The following is a 21,006-nucleotide window of genomic DNA, read 5'->3' as shown; positions in this document are numbered from 1 at the left end:
CTGCTGCAGGATGTAAAAAGAATTCAAAAGGATAAAGCTTACAGATGTTCAACAATCAAAGCAAGGTAACAAGGAATATAGTAAAACAAGAAACTGGTAGCACCAAGCCAAACCTGACAGATATGAAAATTAAAAATAAAGGTTGTTTAATAGATAATCCTAAGGATAACTTTCTTGACTGTTACTGTAGTAACATGGCAACTAAACGTAAAGTAAAGCTACCAAAAATACAATATACAGCTGCAAATAACTAGATACTTTACCTAAAGCTGCTGCTACTAACCATGCATCACTGGGATTGTGTATAAACTTAAGAGTAAAATATCAATAGTTCCAGATGAGGTTGCAGTCTGTCTACTATGGGACTGTATTAGCAGCATACAAGCATTTCTGACAGATACTATAAATCAATCATTCACTTCCAGTTGCTTCCCCGATTACCTAACGCTAGCAGAAGTTCTTCCCATCCACAAAAAAGATAGTAAAGAAAATATAGATAATTACAACCCAAATTCAATACTGCCTCCATTTGCAAAAATGATAGAAAACTATTGTGGAAAACAGACTTACAGATTATTTAAATAAATATCAACTTCTGTGGAAAGAACAGTTTGTTTTCAGATCTGGAAAGGGAACAGAAGCTACTACAGGAAAATTTACAAAATTAGTTTTAGAAGCCCTAGATAAAGGATTTAATGTAACAGTTATCTACCCACACCTCATCAAATCATCTGACATAGTTTGTCATGATATACTTCTAGGTAAATCTGAAGTACTGGAAATAAGAGTAAGGGGGTCATAAATAAATAGTTTACATCTTATCTAGCAAACAGTGCGCATTGAGTACAGATCTCCCAAATTTCAGATGGCTGACATTATATAACATTGGGATTATTTACATAGCAAGTGCAACAGGCATGTTGCGACACATGAAAGATGTATCTGCTCACTGTGTTATAAGTTACTGAGAAGATTGTTGGTTCAAGAAACTATTCACAGACAAGATGGATGACAATGTCACAAAGCACCTGTTGCAGGGGTGACCACTTAGTCATGGTATAGGGGCTGTTGCAACTGCTGAAATACACTGTGAACAATCTGTGGCTCAGGTGACCACAGTGCTCACTGTCACATGAGTGGGCACTAGCATATGACAAAATCTGTCACTCATGTGACAACTGAAACCACAGTATGACCCATCACACAAATAACAACTTTTTACACTGCACTCCCCATTGCTTGGATGACCACTCAAATCACAACATATCCCATCACACAAGTGACCAATGAAATCACTACTCCATCACAGCACACTTAATGGATGAGTATGTTCTGCCTTGTGTCTGTGAGAGTATACATTATATGCAGGTCAGTCCAGTGAAGCAGCAGCACCAACAGGGATACATCTGAATCATCTGCTCCCTAATCCTGCTGGATCCTCTTAAAATGGACACACTGTGGTGATATAATCTAGACATCAAACTTGCATTCTATGTTGTTGGGAGTCGTGTATTATATTATTATGTATCCTGGCTACAAAACGTAACCCCCCTCCCAAAGGGAGGGTGTAGTTGAGGGTCTGGTAAATTAGGCTGGTAAGTGCACTCGAGACCCAGAGTAGGACTGGACCAAAGATTGTGCTGCCTGGAGAGGTGGTGTTGAGGTTGTCTGAGGCGAGTGCATAGAAGTGGGTTCAAATGGGAAGGTGTATGTCACCTTTATATGTTCCAGTGACAGTGTCTATGTGTTTCCATTTATGGAACCCTCCAGGGTATAATGACTTCGACTAACAATCTTGTGAGGTCCAGAAAATGGACATTGGAGACCAGGCCTGACCCCCTCAACACTGACCATTACATGCATGGCAGTTGTTGAATCTGAATGAACATAGGAAGTTGGGGTGACATGCCGAGAGCCAAGTCGAGGCCATATGCATGGTATACGGTTGTGCAGTTCATACAGGAATGCTGAAATGTCTGAGTCAGAAGGGGTAGCAGAGAATTTGACACATTCTCTGGTATTTGAAGCTGCTCATCATATACTGTGAAAGAGCCTAGTCACTGCAGTGTTGAGGTCTGTCTTGAAACAAGTGGAGGTTGAGAAGTTTGTGGAGGAGTACAGTAGTCCTTGCTTTGTTGTGGCAAACTAGAGCCACCTCCAAAATTTAATGCCATCGCTGAACCGTATCATTTTGGGCTGGATGGTGATGATGAGTGCCAAAGAATTTGGCAAGCTTTTTGAATAGCTGGAATTCAGATTTCCTTTCACAACCTTTGGTGATGTGGAAATTTTTTTTTTCTATGTCATCAGTCTACTGACTGGTTTGATGGGGTTTGCCACAAATTCCTTTCCTGTGCTAACCTCTTCATCTCAGAGTAGCACTTGCAGCCTACGTCCTCAATTATTTGCTTGACGTATTCCAATCTCTGTCTTCTTCTACAGTTTTTGCCCTCTACAGCTCCCTCTAGTTCCATGGAAGTTATTCCCTCTTGTCTTAGCAGATGTCCTATCATTCTGTCCTTTTCCACATATTCCTTTCCTCTCCGATTCTGCGTAGAACTTCCTCATTCCTTACCTTATTAGTCCACCTAATTTTCAACATTCGTCTATAGCACCACATCTCAAATGCTTAGATTCTCTTCTGTTCCGGTTTTCCCACAGTGCATGTTTCACTACCATACAATGCTACTCCAGACATACATCCTCAGAAATTTCTTCCTCAAATTAAGGCCGGTATTTGATATTAGTAGACTTCTCTTGGCCAGAAATGCCTTTTTTGATGTGGAATAGCAATGCGTAATGATCAGTCCATTTACTGACAAATGCTAGTGCCACAGTATCAGCTGAGATGTAAGAAATTGGTGTTGCACCTGGCCAGTGTGTGAAATATTCAATGATAGGTGAAAGATACTGGTGAACATCAGACGTGCGGAAGTGATTGACAATGTTAGCATGAGCATACATAAGCTTGCCTGTAGCCACAGGAAAATCACCAACTGGGTCATGGATTTGCAGGTCAACCTTACTAAGCTTACATTCACCACAGCCGTGGTCCCAGCTGCAACGATCTGAGCAGATGCCAAGACACACATAGTGATGAATCCTGGTAGTAGCTTTAACACCTGGGTGTCACAGGTTATGGACACTGTCAGAGGCCTGCTGGGGGAAAGCATCTAGTAGGAAAGGTTGTAATTTGCGATTGGAGGTATCACATAATAATTTATGCCTGTGCCAGCCTAAGGCCAGTTTTTGGGTTTTGGTGATAAGAGTCCATCTCTGTACTAACCTCTTGAGCTGCAGTGACTGTTGTGAAATTGATGCAACCAGTGATCCCAGCAACTCATGCTTACAATTGGCAGCTATATTGTCTGTGTTGAACTGAGAGATATGTTCCAGTTGGTGGAATTGACATGGTGAGCAGTCACTTTTTCTTTTCTGAAAGGTATATAGTATGGTTCTGTAGTGTGGAAATGTCATTAAGTTCCCAGGCTCCAGCTTTTGGCGGATGTACCCGATTACCTCATATGGGACAAGCAGCTTCCTGTCATAGGCACATCGTTGGTGTTCTGTAGGCATAAGCTTCATTGAAAAGAAAACCAATGGTTCTGAGGAACCACTGAAGTGTTGTTGCAAAGCTGCTCCTAAGGCACAGTTGTTGGTGTCAACCACCAGTGCCGACTGGGTGTTCATAGTATTGTCATTATTCCATCCTGGATTTTCTTTTGTTATTTAATTACTTTTATGTTCCTTGCCTCATTTGGCACAATAATTTGTAATAATGTGGAATGAGTTGTTTTTCATTACATGCTGAACATTTATATATCTTTTTTTTAAATATACAGACTTGACTTTGTAATTTCTATCCACCATCTTTCACACATTACATTGTGAGAAGTTCTGCTGTATAGAAGGCAATGTCAAAGAAAAACCTTTTTAAGTTTGTTTTCAAATTTTATTTTGCTGTCTGTCAGACATTTTATATCAGTGGCCAAATAATCAAAAATTTTTCTTGCAGCATTGTGCATCTCTTTTTGTGCCAAAGATGACATTAATATGAAGTAATAAATGTCATTTTTCTTTCAAGTACTGTAATTATGTGTATAACTGTTCCTTTTGAACTGTCATAGAATATTTACTATCAACTTTATGAGGGAAAAAAATCTACTTTGAATTAGTAGTCAGAATGCCCAACTCCTTAAACAGGTTACAAGGTGTTTATGAATAAGTACCACATATTATTCTTACAGCATGTTTCTGAGAAACTAGGACTTTCGTTCTTAAAGATGACACTACTGAATGAAAATATTCAAAATATGTCAACAAGATTTGGTATGATTCTAAGTACAAAAGTGACTGAACTAAGTTGCTTTTGGAATTCAGAAATGTGCTTCTTCCAGTGTAAATTCTCGTGAATATGTACACCATGAAATTTTGAAGTTTCCGCCCTAGTCATTATTTTCTCAGCATGTGTTACACTTGTCATTAATACAGTACCCCTGGATGTGCAGAACTGAATATGAAATTGAAAGTGAGCTCTTTCACAGAAAACAAGTCAATGAAACTTTTAAGAACATTGTTTACCATTACTTCTCTTTTTGTATGTGTGCTTGGATTGATTAAAGTACACGGATAAGAAAAAAAAAATCCTGATTTTTCCCAGATTTCCCAGTTAAAAATACACATTTTCCAGGTGAAGTTACAGTTTTCGCACATTATGTGACAATATAAGTTCCCTTTGAGCTGTAAAACTTATGTTCTTTTAATGGTTAATGTTTCATACACCATATAGAATTTGCTGGCATTTTAGAAAACAAACTTAGCAAAAACAATGATTTTGGAAATACCTCTGAGATGCAGCAACATTTATACCGTATATTTTCGCTTTACAGAAATATAAACAGGAACTTGAATAGAATTGGGGAGAAGAGAAGTTTGTGGCACAACTTGGCAAGAAGAAGGGATCGGTTGGTAGGGCATGTTCAGAGGCATCAAGGGATCTCCAATTTAGTATTGCAGGGCAGCGTGGAGGGTAAAAATTGTAGAGGGAGACCAAGAGATGAATACACTAAGCAGATTCAGAAGGATGTAGTTTGCAGTAGGTACTGGGAGATGAAGAAACTTGCACAGGATAGAGTAGCATGGAGAGCTGCATCAAACCAGTATCAGGACTGAAGACGGCAACAACAGCAACAACAAACATGAACTCCACCAAATATGGCATATTAAGTTCTGAAGTACTGAAATCGAGATAGCAATGTGCTTTTGTCCACCAATCATAGTTTATGGCACATGATATTACCAGCCAAAGACAGCAGATATTCATTTATATAGTCAGCCAATAGCAGCATCATTCTTAATTAGTGCAAACACACAAACAGAAAAAGTTAAATTAAATTACTGTACATAAAGCATAGCTACAAGAAAAAGCTAAGCTATTACATATAATATTGGCTAATAAAAGTATTTTGCTATCTTTTTTTTTCTTTGCAGGCACTGAATATTTGTGTCAAGCATTATTATAAATTTTTTTGCTGGGCACAGAACATTTCGTATATTACCTGGCTGATTACATTTTCCATCAAACATATTGACTTTATGATAGAAAAGAAAATAACATACGGACTTTTTCAATAACTCACTTTGCACATTTTTTAAAGGATAGCTATACTTTTTGCCATAGTTGTGCTTAATTTGTACTCTATGAAAGAACTATAATAAATATGAAAAACTTAGTCTTTCGTAGCTTGTGTTATCCTTTAAGAGACATCAAACAATATGGGGCAGTAAAATATTAAATAACAGGGTAAATGTCTGATCTTCAGTGTTTTTATAAGAAATTAATTGCACATTCTCACACGTAACATAATTCGCCTTACATAAAAGGAAATTACTTTGAAAGTAAAACTTTTCTCACTACCATATGCAACATTCTCCCTCGACCTATTACAATCGTAAGCATCTGTGACGCCACACTCATTGAACCAAGGCCAAAGAGACAGACACACTGAAAGCAATTTGTTGTTACTAAGTATTGCGTAGTCTATGACACATTTTGCAGTTGGCAGAGTCTCGTGTGATTTCACAGTCTTCTGTAATTGTTAAAGCACACATTTAATTTGCAACTACAGTTTTATTTTGGATTTATTATCTTGTTTAAATTTTATTGCTTCAATATTATTCTGCAGCAGTGGGCTAAAGTAAAATTCTTTGTTAGAGTAACATGCTATTACCAGCTGAAATTACAAAAAAATTAAATGAAAACAAATGTAATGAAATATTTCTGGATGTCTAAAAATTTCCCAGGTTTTTCCTGATTATTCCAGGGTGTATGAACCCTGCAATATTAGTGTCATCTGCAAAAGAAACTAATTCTGCATGCTATATATTAGACAGAAGATTGTTCACACATATGAGTGACACTAGTGGATCTGAGGCTTGGGAAGCCCAATATGTGATTTCCACCAGTCAGAATTATGTCCCCGGACTACATTGGTTGAGTTGGCACGTAAAGAGCATTAACAGTGGAGCAACTTTTTTGAACCCCAAACTATTTACTGAGGATACTGTTCCTAAGGTGAGATACCATTCGAAAATGCATAAGCTTCTCAGAAATCAGTGGTTCAGTGCAGCTGTGATGAAGAAGAAAACACTACTATTATGTTGAGGTAAAGGAAGCAACAGGTGATGAAGCACTGTTGATGAATCAGTGCAATATTTTTCTGCATTATGGAGATAAAATGGCATCTAAAGTGATTCAAATATGCCAAGCATTGTGCTGATGGATGCCTTTGGGCTGTCTTCCATGGTGACTGGTATCTGCATGGAAGCCTTCATGCTGCCAAGAACACTGAAGTTCTGCTGAGGGCATAGTTGAAGTAGCAAACTCCTGGAAGAGGATATATGTCTGGGATGCTGCATGCATTATGAGCACAATACACAATATTTGCCGTAGGTCTGTCAGGATGTATCCCTTTTCAGTATGGACTGGAGAGGAGAGGACTTTAGTTGATATAGTTGAGTTGCTGTAAGTTGATCACTGGCAGCTGCAGTGGCTAGGTGCAGCAGCTTCACAGGCCTACCTCAACCAATAATGTAATGCAATTTTATAAACATCTCTGTGGCAACACTTCAGTATATGGGAATTGTTTTCACCTGCAGCTGTTAGCACTTCACAGCTGGAAGCCTGCAACAGTGCTACGAGCTGCCATGGACCTCCTTATGTGATCTTCTCTAAAGGATCTGTTTGTATGGTGAATGATGTCATTTCAAAGTGGAAACTCAAATTTGGCTTCAGCAGAAACAAATTGCTCCATTGTGAAGTGTCATGGTCTATTGAAAACTGGACGACTAGGTTTGGTGCATGCGTGATGTACTGTGCGGTGTCATTCTTTTCTTGGCGCTCAACGTGACTGCATGATGGCTGGAAAATGGTTGAGAACATCCTGGTGATGCAGCATGGATGAACTTCAGTACAAAATTTGGTACAACATGGCAGAACCCAACAGTTAAGTGACCGGAGTCGTCGTCAATGAGTTGAGACCCAGGAATGTTAGGGAGCAGCTGAAAACATGATACGAAATCAGCACCAATGGCTGGTTCTCTGATAACTGCAATGGTGAGTTTCCGGCTAAACGTGCAGTGCAATTCTAGATGTAGTTGTGATGGACAGTTGCCATAGGTGGTGACAGACAAGTAATTGGTAGCCAATAGCTAAAATGGTGCTGGTTGATCCCCTATGAGCATTGTGTGTGGACAGTCACACATGTCAGACGCTATTTCTATATGAAAACAAGGGACAGACTTTCTATCCAAGATGTACAAGCAGTTTGACACAGTTTGATAACTGTACATATCAATACATAGTGGTGTGGTCTTTAGCACAGTAACATTCATGAGTATGCCTGTGAGGATGTGGTGATGTGGAAACACTAGCTGGTTGTGCATGACCTGCAGACACCTGATCTGCGATAGCTTTGATCTGGGTAGAAAGCACATAGGAAGCACAACAGGCACATTGCGGCACATAAAAAACACAATGGCTCATTAAGCACAAGTAGATATATTGACAAAATGGTTGGTACAAGAGACACACTAGATCGCGTGTTACAATGCCACAAAGTACTCATCATAGTAGTGATAACTTAGTCCCTTCACAAGACGTGCAAGGTCTGCTGCAGCAACAACCGCTAAAAAAACAACTCATCTCTTGGGCGACCACTGCACTCATTGGCATCAGAGTTTCTCTTGTTTTGCTTAAAAACTTATCAAAAAACTTTATACTCACTCCTTAATGGGGGTAGGACATCAAACGGGCCAACTTGGAGCAGGAGAGGCATCACAGGACATTTTAATTTCCACTGTCTATACTTTTACAAATAAATTCATAAAACTTTGTCAACATGACCAGGAAGGATTCAGAATTCACACTCATAGCAGTGGAAGTTCAAAAATATAACTAAGTAATTCTTTTTTACATGTAAAATTTCATCATTTTTTTCACTTACTAATGGCAGCATTTGTTGCAATAGTAAAACTTTTCTTCATAAGTAAGAGAGATAGTTTGATGAACCATGTTTAAAGGTGCATGAAACTCTAGAATTTTCCAAATCTATTAAAAGCTGTGGCAAAAATTGAGGAAATTAACTGAAAAAGTTGTTTTTTTTCTAAACATGAAATTTAAAATACAACAGATAATTCGATTTTTCATAAATTAAATAAATTCTAGAGTTTCATACACATGTAAGTATGGTATGTATGCTGTGCAAAATCCATTCAACCATCTCTCTTACTTATGAAGAAAAGTGTACCTATAGCAACAAATGCAGCCATTAATAAGTGAAAAAATTATGAAATTTAACATGTAAAAAAAATTACTTTGTCATGTTTCTGAACTTACACTGCGATGAGCATCAAGCCTGATTCCTTCCTGGTGATGCTGACAAAGTTTTATGAAATTATTTGTAAAAGTATAGAGACTCGAAATTAAAATATCTTGTGATGCCTCTCCTGCTCCAAGTCGGCCCGTTTGATGTCCTACTTCCCTTAAACGTTTTCTGTTTGATTTTATATACGTTGAAAAAATTTTATCTGTACAGGGTGACATTAATTCATGCTGACTAGAGGAACAACTTATAATATGGGGAATGTAGCTTCTAGTCAGTGTAAAAGTTACTGACAACTGCATAAAACCGAAACAATGTACTGTACCTTCTTGATTTTTAGGATGCGTTAACTATTTATGAATTTTTTTTCTTTTTGCTGCATACCGGGTACAGTGTTCTTGGACACAGCAGAATGGAAAATCCTTTTGTTTCTCATCTACAATCAGTAGTCCATGAAAATCTTGCATTTAAGTAAGACAGCTTTCAACAATATCATTTTAACAGCTTTTCACCCTTTAAATAACCTTTTAGCATCTAAATACACTATGTGATCAAAACTATACAGACACCTGGTTGAAAATGACTTACAAGTTCATGTCACCCTCCGTCGCTAATGCAGGAATTGAGTATGATGTTGGCCCACCCTTAGCCTTGATGACAGCTTCCCCTGTCACAGTCATATGTTCAATCAGGTGCTGGAATGTTTCTTGAGGAATGGCTGCCAGTTCTTCAGAGTCCTTCACAGAGGAGAGGTATCGATGTCAGTCAGTGAGGCCTGGCGCAAAGTAGCATTCCAAAATATCCCAAAGGTGTTCTGTAGGATTCAGATCAGGACTCTGTGCAGGCCAGCCCCTTATAGGGATGTTATTGCCATATAACCACTACCTCACATGCCACGCATTATGAACAAATGCTCAAATGTAGTGAAAGATGCAATCGCCATCCATAAATTGCTCTTCAACAGTGGGAGGCAAGAAGTTGCTTAAATCATCAATGTAGGCCTGTGCTGTGATGATGCTATGCAAAACAACAAGGGATGCAAGCTCCTCCATGAAAAACATGACCACACCATAAAACCACCATCTGTTGGCAGTTACTGTTACTGTTGGCACTCAACACTCGGGCAGATGAAGTTCATCGGACATTTCCCATACCTACACCCAGTCATCAGACTGCCACACTGTGTAGCATGATTTGTCACTCCAAACAACATTTTTCCACTGTTGAATCGTCCAGTGTTAATGCTCCTTATACCAAGAGATGTCATGTGGCATTTACCGATATGATGTGTGGCTTATGAGCAGCCATTCAGCCAAGAAATTCAAGTTTTCTCACATCCTGCCTAACTAACGTAGTACTTGCAATGGATCCTGATGAAGTTTGGATCCTACTTTCAACGTCTTCAGTTGCGCACCATTTTTGTAAACAATGCTTCATTGATAACAAAAGCTCTCCACCTGCTCAATCTCCTCTTCTTTCACAGGTAGTGCGTTCTTGTTCTTACTGTTCATACTAAGCTCTTTAGTCTTAGCTGTGTTTATTTTTAATACAGCTCTCTGCGCTTCTGCTTCTCACTCATATCCTTGAAAACATGGGTCAGGAGACAGATGTTGTTTGTAAACTCCAGGTCCTCTAGGCGATCATATATAGTAAACTGTATAATTCTTCCTTTCTTTTCTCTTGAGTTCTGTTCTTCATGACTCCATCTAATGTCAGAAAAACAGCAGTGCCTTACTCCAAATTTAAATGAATTGTTCTGAGCGATTTCCATCATGTTTCACCTGGCAATTGTATTCTCTGTACATTATCTTCATGAAGATCTTTGGAGGTACTTTGTAGCTCTGCATTGTTTGCCAGATGACTTCATGCTGCACCCTATCAAAGGCTTTTTCAAAGTCAGCAAAAGCCAGGTACAAAGGAGACCAGTATTCTAAGGATTGCTCAGTAATGATCCTTGAGGTGTTGATTTGGTCCGTTCATGATCTGCTTTCTACTAGTGATGGTAGAGCACTTGCCCAAGAATGGCAAAAGTCCCGAGTTTGAGTCTCAGTCCGGCACACAGTTTTAATGCACTAGGAAGTTTCATATCAGCGCACATTCTGCTGCAGTGTGAAAATCTCATTCTATCAACCTCAAAGTCTTCTGCTCCTCTCATGGTCAGCTACACGTAGCTTGCTCTTGCGTAGCAAATTCGAAAAATCTCTACATATATAACATGGATAATAAAATGAAATGTTGTTTTGACCGTTGATCAACATAGATACTAAGAAATTTATGGACAGCTGCTCCCTCTATGGTCTCATTTTGTACTTTAAGGCTTTTCTATTAGGTTTTCTACTTATATAGAAGTTTTTGTGATTAGTCTCCTTATATTAAGAGTTACCAGTTGGGGACAGGCATAAGTGCCGTGTGAGCTTTCTCCTAACATTTCTGGTCTCCTATTTGTAATTATTATATTATTGTTGTCAGCAAGTAACACTGTTTCATCTTGTGTGACCTGTAGTGGCAAGCCAGTAATGTATGAGGTAGTTCAAAAAGTTCTTAGAGTGGAATAGAAAGATATGAATCACACAAGTGTAACTTTTTTATGTTTCAGTGTAGGCTCCCTTTGTACTAATACATGTGGCGCAGTGATGTTCCAGTACCTTGAGCTCAACTCAAAAATTAGATTCCTCTGTGCCTGCAAAACACTGTCAACTTTGGCTGTCCGTTCTTGGTTTGAAGACAATCTCTGTCCATCATAGAAAACATTGAGCTTGAGGAAGAGATGGATGTTTGATGGAGCCAAATAAGGTGAGGCTGTCAACAATTCATATCTAAATTGATGTATTTTTGTCATGGCATTGACACTTGTGTGTGTGTGTGTGCATAATGTCTTGTTGGATGATGACTTTCTTTCCTGCCAGACCTGGCCTTCATTTGTATATCTTTTGCTGTAGTTGGTCTAGGAATTAGGGTAACATTATCCTGTAATTGTTTCACCTGTGTAAAGGTAACATATCAGCAGAAATCCTTTTGCATCTCCAAAAACTAACACCATGACCTACCAAGCTGACGTTATTGTCTTTGTAAACTTTCCCGGCTTAGGACAATTTTACAGTAAGCAAGTGATTACACTCATGAATCAATTTGTTGACACAATCAGTTTATGTTCACAAATGTAAGTCCTGCACTCTTTTAGCATTTCAAATCAAATAAGAAAAATCCTTCTTGACAATAAAGGGAAGACTTCTTGGACACCTTAAAGTTTTTGGGAAAAAATGTAAATAAATATTTATGTGAGACAACCCTCTGAAAAGTTCTATTGCAAAAAAAGTGCCTATATTCTTAGGATGGACAGTATGCAAAAAATTAAAGTCCCATCTCATGAGCAATACAATGAGTTTGAGCCTCAGAGTCCACAACTGGAGCAGCAGGTCATGATGCGCATTAGTCCCAGGTGGCAAGGGCATCATCAAGTCTGGGTGGTGACATTGTGCTGGGAAACTTCTGCTTCTGCTGGCATTGATTGAACTGTCTGTTGCTTGCTGGGTGAAGGCAGTTACACCCATGTGGTGGATGACTACTAGATAGCTATTGGTCTGGCAATGTGTGCTCACACTGGCTGAGGAATATGGACTGCAGATGCACCCAAAGATCCATATCCATGGTGGTTTCTACTGCTCTCATGAGTGCCCTCAGAACTAACTTGCTTCCTGCAGGACAGGAGAAGTTCAGCTGACTTTGACAAATGTGCCTGCAGAACTGGAGCAAGGAGCTGCATAACTGTGTAACGTTGTGTGTTGGCAACTTGTAGGAGACACCAGAAACACACCATATCTTCCCCAATTCCTCAGAAAGACCAAGAGGGACAGAGACTGGAGTGAGAAACAACAGCATCGTCGCTGCCAGAAGCATTGCCACAGGGCGAGGTCGGGGTTGCTGGTGTGTTGACATCCACTGGGATGGTGAATGGAGTCATCGTCTGGCTGGGCACACTGGAAGGTGGAAGCAACACATCTTCTGAGTGAGCAGCAAAAACCTTGCAGGGACAGTATTGGTTGATGTGTTGTAAGTGTTGGGAGCACTTGAGGAGTGTGATGAGATGCATAGCTTGCCTCAGAAGATGGGAAACAGTGGTTGGCAGCCACCAGGGCTAGCCACAGAAAAAATTCATATCCCATATCAGGTCCGTGGGAAACAAACAATGTGGATCTGTCGGGTGGAGAATGGACTCAGAAGAGTGGAGAGTGCAGCCATGGGGCCACTCTGCCAGAGAGGTGCCCTCCATCAGAGTGCCTCAGTATGATCTGAGAAAAAGATAAAGATTTTCATGAGAGGAGTGGTACTCGTGTAGTTTAGACATTTGAAGTTTAAAAGTCTGTATAAAATGCTCAGCAGTGCCATTAGAGGCAAGGTGGGAATTAATGCAATGCTGTGAGGAGCACAGAAGGCAGAAAATTCAGAGGAAGTTAGCTGAAGCCCATTAGCAGTAACAATAGTGCATGGAGGCCCTCTAGTGTGAAAATCTGGGCAATTGTCCAAATGGGGTAGGAAGATAAATTCGAAGACATGCAGACCGCAAACAGAAAACAGGACCCAGCATGCATGAGTCAAGGATGGGGTATTCAAAGTCCAGATGAATGTGGGACCAAGGAACGGCAGTGGAAGGCCATGTTAAGTAATGCTGAGGTGGGGCCCTCATCAACTCTGGCAGGTGGAGCAAGCAGTGACCAAATCTCTAATAGTAGAATCCGTGCCTCATAGACATTATGGTGAGCCAGTCACTAGGTAAGAACAGTCCACCAGTGTCCTTCGTGGAGGAACCGGAGGAAGCAGTTGCAGAGAGCCTCCAAATAACCATCCAAGTGCACTTGTTGTCACCCTGGAGCAGGAAAATGCTGTCCTGGGAAGAGAGGTCCTGTTGTTGATCCCAGAACACCTGAAGATCTAGGTGTGCCACAGCCTTAGGGTTGGGTGGTCACCTTTGCCAGATGTGCTGGAAGATATGTGGAAGACTGGATTGTCTGCAGTGTGGATTCAGACAAGGTTGACATCCAGGAGTAGCCGTGCAAAGTCAGCAGCAACAGCGGTCAAGGTGGCAGCAGACTTCTTGATCAGTATTGAACATCGGGTCCTCTCCTAGTGAAGGCCGGGAAAGGAGGTCAGCATTGGTATGGTGGAGGGTGGAGCACAAAATTTCCTCATAGGAATAGACAGAGAGGAACAGAGCACAGTGTTGGAGGTGGTGGGCTGTGTGGTGCTGAAACCCAGAGGAAGGGCAACTGGGGCTTCTGGTACATACTGAGGGTACATTGGTGCCCACAGACATAACCATTGGACTTTCTGAACCCAAAAATAATGGCCAGTGCTTATTCTTTTGATTTGGCCATAATTACACTGGGCAGAAGAGTTTTAGAGACTAGCTTCAGAGACAAAGGCAATTGGCTGCACCACCTCGTTGATCACTTGCAAAAGAACAGCTCCCACACCATAATTGGAGGTATCAGTAGTGAGTGTACACAGCTGTCATAGGTCATAAGGCAGATAGGCTTGAAGAGCACCTGTTTTAATAAGTGGAACACCCTGCCACACTCAGGGGACCAGAGGCATTGGACATTCATTCAGAAGAAGAGTCTCTGTGACGGCAGTTGCATGGAAAATGAAATGACCTAAGACAGATTCGAGTTGATTTTTGTGGCAAAGTACAGGGAGCTTCAGGATCACCTCAATGGACTGCATGACAGGGTAGGTGCTGGAAGCACTTAGGGTGTCACCAAGATATTCCACTCATTGCATTAACAGGTCACGCTTGTCCTTGTTACAATGGAGACCCAAATGGCCAGACACTGCAAACAAAAGATTCAGATTGTGTAAGAAGTCTTGGACAAAGGCACCAGTAACCAGGATATTGTCCAGGTAGTTGGCAGCCTGGGTAACATATAGCAACAGCTGTTCAAGATAGTGTGGGAAAATTACTAATGCACTCATGATACTGAAGAGTAGTTGATTGTATTGAAAAAGACCAAACGGGAGGCTGCCTCCAAAGGAATTTGCAGCTATGTGTCACAAGGATCAGTTTTTTCATAAATCTTGCTAGCGCCCAGTTGAGACAAAATCTCCTTAGCTTTGGGATAGGGTAAGAGTCCACTACTGACTAAGAGTGGACCATGACACCGAAAATGCTGCAGATGTGTTTCTGACCCAAATTCTGCCAATAAATTGTTTTCTTACCACTAATAATTGTTTAAGCACTCAGAAACACTGCTCATGCAGTGAACGCAGTTGGATTTAAATTAACAGTATGGAAAAAAAAAAGAAAAAAAAAACGATTCACTACACTCAACTGTGTAAACCTGGTCAAATTCGCTTCATTACTGTGAAAGCTTCTTTAATGCCCTTAACAATAGTGTTCTGCAGCTGCGTAGTGTACTAACTAAGAATGAGTCTTTCATGTGATGCATTTCTATTTTGGAATAGGCCTACACATTCTAATATGCTTACTGAATTACAATTGTTCTGTGAAGAGCATTTGTCATTTTATGGTAAGCCATATGTTTTCCCCCTACATGCAATTTAGAAATACTGATGCACTTTTAGTACCATGCCAGAGTTATGAACATAAAAAACTAGCATTACAACTGTAGTAAAACCTGTTTTTACATTATCAGACTGTACATTTTGCCGCTATTTTCATTTGATCCTGTCCTAAGCTTTTTCTCTCTGAACCACTTGTTTTCCTGCTATTAAAAATCAACATTCGGAAGTAACTGAAGGATATCTTGTCATCCTTCCCTTCAAACAACATTTAGAAAGCTCCATCGTCCCCTCTTCTTGAATTAATTGAGTGATGATCCCAAATCATTCAGTTTTTCCTTCTCCTTTTCATTAGTTGACACAATAACCATACTTACATTTTACTGTCTGTTCATTTTAAAAAAAAACTGTATGTTTAAAAACAATGAATAATTTATGTAACACACTAAAAGTAAATGAACGAGTTTGATGATGAAAGTACATTGCCTTTAATCTGCTGACTTGTGTGGTGACTACCCCGTGTGTGTAAACACTGGACTTCTGACAATGGCGACGATCAATTGACCTGGCAGAAAATATCCACTGTGAGTGCAACCAGCCTTAAAGACCTGGTCAGGAAGAGGATGGCCTGGCAGTCCAACTGTGGCCTTGAACAGCATTGGCAATGGCCAGGCCGCATAGTTGTTGTATATTGGTGTCGGTCACACAGAGCGTGACTCTGGCTGGCTCGCCGCACCGTCTGACATCGAGTTTCAACACAGACAGATTCACAGCAGCCAGGAGCAGCTGTTTGCATTTGCTGGTGCATTTGACAACAATGGCGTGAGACAGATCTTTGATACCACGCTACACGTGCAGACTGCTATGTGATGAAGTTCCGTCTGTTTCCATGGTGTGACAGCTGACGCAGCAGCAACCGCTTCTGCCTGTCTGGCGTTCCTTGCCCCGGTCATCCGCCGTGCCTGACCCACACAGGCAGACTGCGGCGTTGTGTCTGACCAGGTCTTCAAGATGCTGAAAATCAGTTTTTATCTTTTCTGTATGTTTGGAAACTGACACATCCCAGATATATTATAGGAACAAAGCCTAGAAACACAGGTGGCCCTTGTGACTCCTAAGGGATTGAGACCACTCATTTCTAAGTCATTATCAAACTATCATAAACAAGCCATCATTGTCTCATTAATCATCAGTCACTTATTAGTTACCATCTCTCTACAATATGCCGTGTCGATCAAATGCCTGGATGGTTAATGGCATACACTCGCTTGCAATACTGAAGTAAATGGCAACTGGCAAATGTTTCAATCTTGGTCCCAGTGTGGCGACTCCACAAGGTCATAGAGAGGAGACAAATAAAACTGGAAATGCATTTCCAAATAAAATTTGGCAGCTCTGCAAAGCTTAGTTTTGTGTGCTATGCTGTATTCTTACAGGCAGACACCCTAGTGTCAGCCACATCAGTTTTAGATGAATTTGCTGTTTTTCACACATTTGCTGTAAAGGTGTATCATTTTAAGAGTTGTGGGAATATTCTAAATTGCTCTCGTAAATGCACATTTTGAGGCACAACGCCATGTCAGTAAGTGCACTACTGCTGAGAGATGTTAATAGGTGCTTAAAATAAATAATAACAATTTCAGATTGTTAAATACATAAAAATAAATTATTTTCTCTCTTTAAGTAAGAATAAATCATTTATTTTCACCTGCCTTAATACATTTTCTTGTTATATTCACTTTTCTCTGTTAGTCCCCTGAAAAGTGAAAAAAAATCAGGGCTTTACTTTCTATTTTGTAAAGTAAAAACTAAATGTACACAATAATTTCCACAACCCATAACAGATTCATGTCTTAACAAATTTTGTGAACTTCGGTTGTAAGGATAATGTGGCTGTTTTATTGTTACAAACATATTAATGTAGTTTGAAATACTTTTGTAAATTTAATATTAAGAACAAAAGAAGACATATGAATGTGGAAATCGGTTCTGTTACTAATACTGTGCAAAAGTTGACTACTCACATACCTGCATTACTTAAACAGAAATTGAATTCGTCTCGGGTCCTTCCCATAACTATCTACCACTTTTTCGATAAAGGACTCCTCCTCTGATTATATTTTAGCACAATGAACTGACACCATACACAGACAACTGATTCGATTATCTTCCATGGTAGTTCTTAGCCACGTTTTTACACTCCTGAGAGTGCTGCAAACAAACATAGGCCTATACCAATTCATACACTGTATAACCTTCTTCAGTTACTCTATTGTGATAATATTTCAAACAAGATTTAAAAATAATTAGAAGAAATGTTTCATCTGACTTAAGAAATTGTTTCAAAGTCTTTCTAATTAATTAATTACAATCAGAAAAATGTTACTGTGGTAATTAAGTACCTGAACGATCTTTCCGCAGAGCAAGTGGTTGCCAGTAAGCTAAGGGCTATCTTCATGGCTGAAGCTACGGCGGGCAAGAATTTGGCTTTGTCCAGTAGATCAGTCAGGCTTAATTCAGCAATATCTCCTTCAGTTACTTTATCGTGTTTCCACATAGTGATCCATGTCTATGCTTCTTCAGTGAAGTTATCTAAAAGATCTCCATAAAACCTTTTGACTTATCCTTTTCATATCTAGGTCACTTTGGGTTTTCATTACCTTTGGGTGCAAGCAGAAAATCTCAAAAGATGCCTTGCTATCTTCTGAAACCCCTTCTTGCAAGGACTGGACTAGGGAAGCCAAATATGGAATAAAGAGAGATTTTCTGTAGTACTCAGTGACAGAAACTGATGGATGATTTGAACGATGCACTTGTCGTGCATCACTCACAGTTGTCAAATGCCAGTGACATCTATTCCAAGTGCACTATAGTTGCTTTCAGCACTTTTTATTATCATTTCAAACTCGGCTTCCACATTTTCTCTGTCATCCAATAACATTTTTACAATTCTTTGAATGTGTTCTGAAACTTCTAACAAGTTAATGTTTACTGATTGTAGGATATTGGTGAATGGTTCTAGTTTGGCTGAATATTTTGCTATGACTTTTAATGTAACAATAAATGTTGGAGAAGTAAGTGTGCAGTAAAGTTGCCAGGCTTTCTGCCTAGTTGCACGATCTCCTTCTTTATGTAAAATTGCTAATGCTTTAACAATTTCTAAAAACTTATCATTAAATTTCCTTATAGACTCATGCTTCTCAGACCAGAGTGTCTCACACAGTTTTCGAAGGTTCCCAACTAGGACTTTCCTTTGTGTGCCCCCCCCCCCCCCCTCCAGAAAAAAGAAATTCTTTCTTTGATAGTACCAATGACATGTCTAACCTCTGGTAAGGTGATCAAATCATTCACAACTAAATTAAGTCTATGGCTAGCACAACGATAGAAGTGAGCATTGGGATATTTCTCAGAAATTATCCTCTGCACTCCACTAATTTTACTGGCCATCGTACTGCACCCGTCATAGCCTTGTCCTACCATTTTATCTGGATTTAAACCCCAAGCAGATAAAATAGATATTATTGTTTTGGAGATATGTTGAACATCTAACCTTGCTAATGGTGTAAATCCAAGGAAGTATTCTCTGACAACATTAGTTGCATGGTCAAAATAACCTGCAGAAAGAGGAAGTTGTTCTGTGCCTGCAATATCCATTGTTTTGTCTGCAAAACTGAAAATGATTCGCTGTTATTGATGGTATTAATTAAATCATTTCTTAGTACTTTGGCGCATACATCAATTAAATCATTTTGGGTTCTATGAGAAACATAGGTAGCATTTTTAGGCGCACCCTCAAAATGTTTCTGCAGTGTTACGTCACCTGACTGTACTCTAAATTGTAACAAATCATCAAATACAGCGTTTGAATTTGTTTTTCTTCTTAAAGGTAAGTCATATAATGCACAAAACAATACACAAGAAACATTTGATTTTAACTTTGCACGATCAGTTTGTACTAATTTCGCAAGATTCTCGTTGGCGAGTTCTTCCACACCTTTAGTTTTGTTTGTCACACCACTAATGAAGTTATTTGACTTTTCTATTGCATCTTTATGCCACTCGGAATTCATATGCATATTTGCACATTCATGGAAATTTTTGAAATTTGTGAATGGGCAGCTTATGAATGCACCATGATGACTACCATGCATTATGAGTGGGCAGAAAAGCACACAAAACTTGCAGAGGGCACCTTTAACTGCTTTAGAATAGACCAGCCATGGATATAAAGACAGCCAGTCTGGTCGAAATGTTCTTTTTGTGCTGTCTATGTCAGTCTTAATATTATAACTTTTTTCAGGTTGCCATGGATTAAGTAAAATCCTATGCTTTAGGAAATTGTCAACATCCTTTTTTTCAATGTAATTTCAGATATCGGGAATACTGACTAGGATACTACTACCCTTTTCATCAATGCACTTGAAGCCAGCAGAGGTACTGGCTTTGTCTTTATTTTCTCCATCAGCACAACTACTGGAATTTTTAATACTGATGGTTGGGTTTGACTCACCCTTTTCCTGTGATACCTCATCATAGACAGTATCTTCTTCAACACCTCCACTTTCATTTGTAGTTTTCATTCACTTGTGAGGTATAAAAAATTTATGTATATCTGTCATTTCCACTGCATACACTGCGCTTTTAAATTCACAACGCATAAACGTCTATGAAAACCACTGTCCACTTACAACTCACAATGAATTTACACAACCCTTAAAGTGATGCGATGCCGAACCTAGCTGAGTCATGACTAAAGAACAGAAGCTGAAATCATATCACGGTGGTGGGAGGAAGGGAGGGGTTTTGGTTCAACAATGAAACAACGCAGTGTCCATTAGACTGCAAGCCAGTGGCTTTGAGTTTTGCGGGATCATTTGGAACCGTTTCTTGCAATGGATGTGGAAATATTTATGCAATATGTTCCTATTAGAAAATAGCAACACTCATCTGGAATGTTCCGGAAATGTAGGTAGCTCACGCCACACCGTGCTAGACCATGTTCATTGACAGTAGTTCCAATGACGAATATTGCCTACTTCTACAGACAAGTAGTGATATTAGTGGCCTCACAGTACCCTCAAACACTTCTTCAGCAAACGAAAAGGAACATAATACAATACGCTAATTTAAATTAGCATCTGACAATTGTTAACCATTATTTGAAATTTGAAAGAATAAAATTTTGCCGAGTGTGTTTTGTTGTGCAACTGTCTTGTGTTGCCAGTTGAGGTTTGTGAAGAGGTTTGTATATAGTGAGGTGGGAACAGAGAGGGTGACATTTTAGTACCCCATAAGCCAACATTTTCAAGATGGAACTCTCACCATGGGTACCATTTTTGATGGGACCAAGTACACATGTAGTAGTTTGTTGACCGGCAGATTTGTTTTATTTTATTACAGCTTATTAGTAATGCCCAGAGTTTGTTAACATGTAAACAGTCTTTCCTTACCAGATATGCATTGTTTACAGTTACTAAAATCTCGAATATTGCTGCTATAGATATCTATCTTAAATTTTTTGTTTGTTTTTGTATAGATACTGAATCATAGATTATTTTTCAAGGAAGATATCATTTTTTTACGTTTGTGTTTAATGTCCCTTTATGAC

General features: G+C 39.4%; 1 protein-coding gene across 2 annotated transcripts in view; it reads left to right on the top strand.

The window, feature by feature from the left end:
* Positions 1-21,006, top strand: part of LOC126334754 (uncharacterized) — a 354,076-nt gene that overhangs the window by 292,532 nt on the left and 40,538 nt on the right. The window contains exon 1 of one of the 2 annotated variants that reach the window (XM_049997325.1): positions 11,515-11,675. The exons of the other annotated variant lie outside the window; for it this stretch is intronic. Within the exon in view, the coding sequence (XP_049853282.1) occupies positions 11,661-11,675 (15 nt within the window). The 5' untranslated portion in view covers positions 11,515-11,660. Of the gene's footprint in view, positions 1-11,514; positions 11,676-21,006 lie in introns of those variants that run through there. 2 annotated transcript variants of the gene reach the window in all.

The sequence above is a fragment of the Schistocerca gregaria genome, chromosome 1, assembly GCF_023897955.1.
Source record: "Schistocerca gregaria isolate iqSchGreg1 chromosome 1, iqSchGreg1.2, whole genome shotgun sequence".
Taxonomy (NCBI): domain Eukaryota; kingdom Metazoa; phylum Arthropoda; class Insecta; order Orthoptera; family Acrididae; genus Schistocerca; species Schistocerca gregaria.
This window is presented reverse-complemented; position numbering and strand designations above follow the sequence as displayed.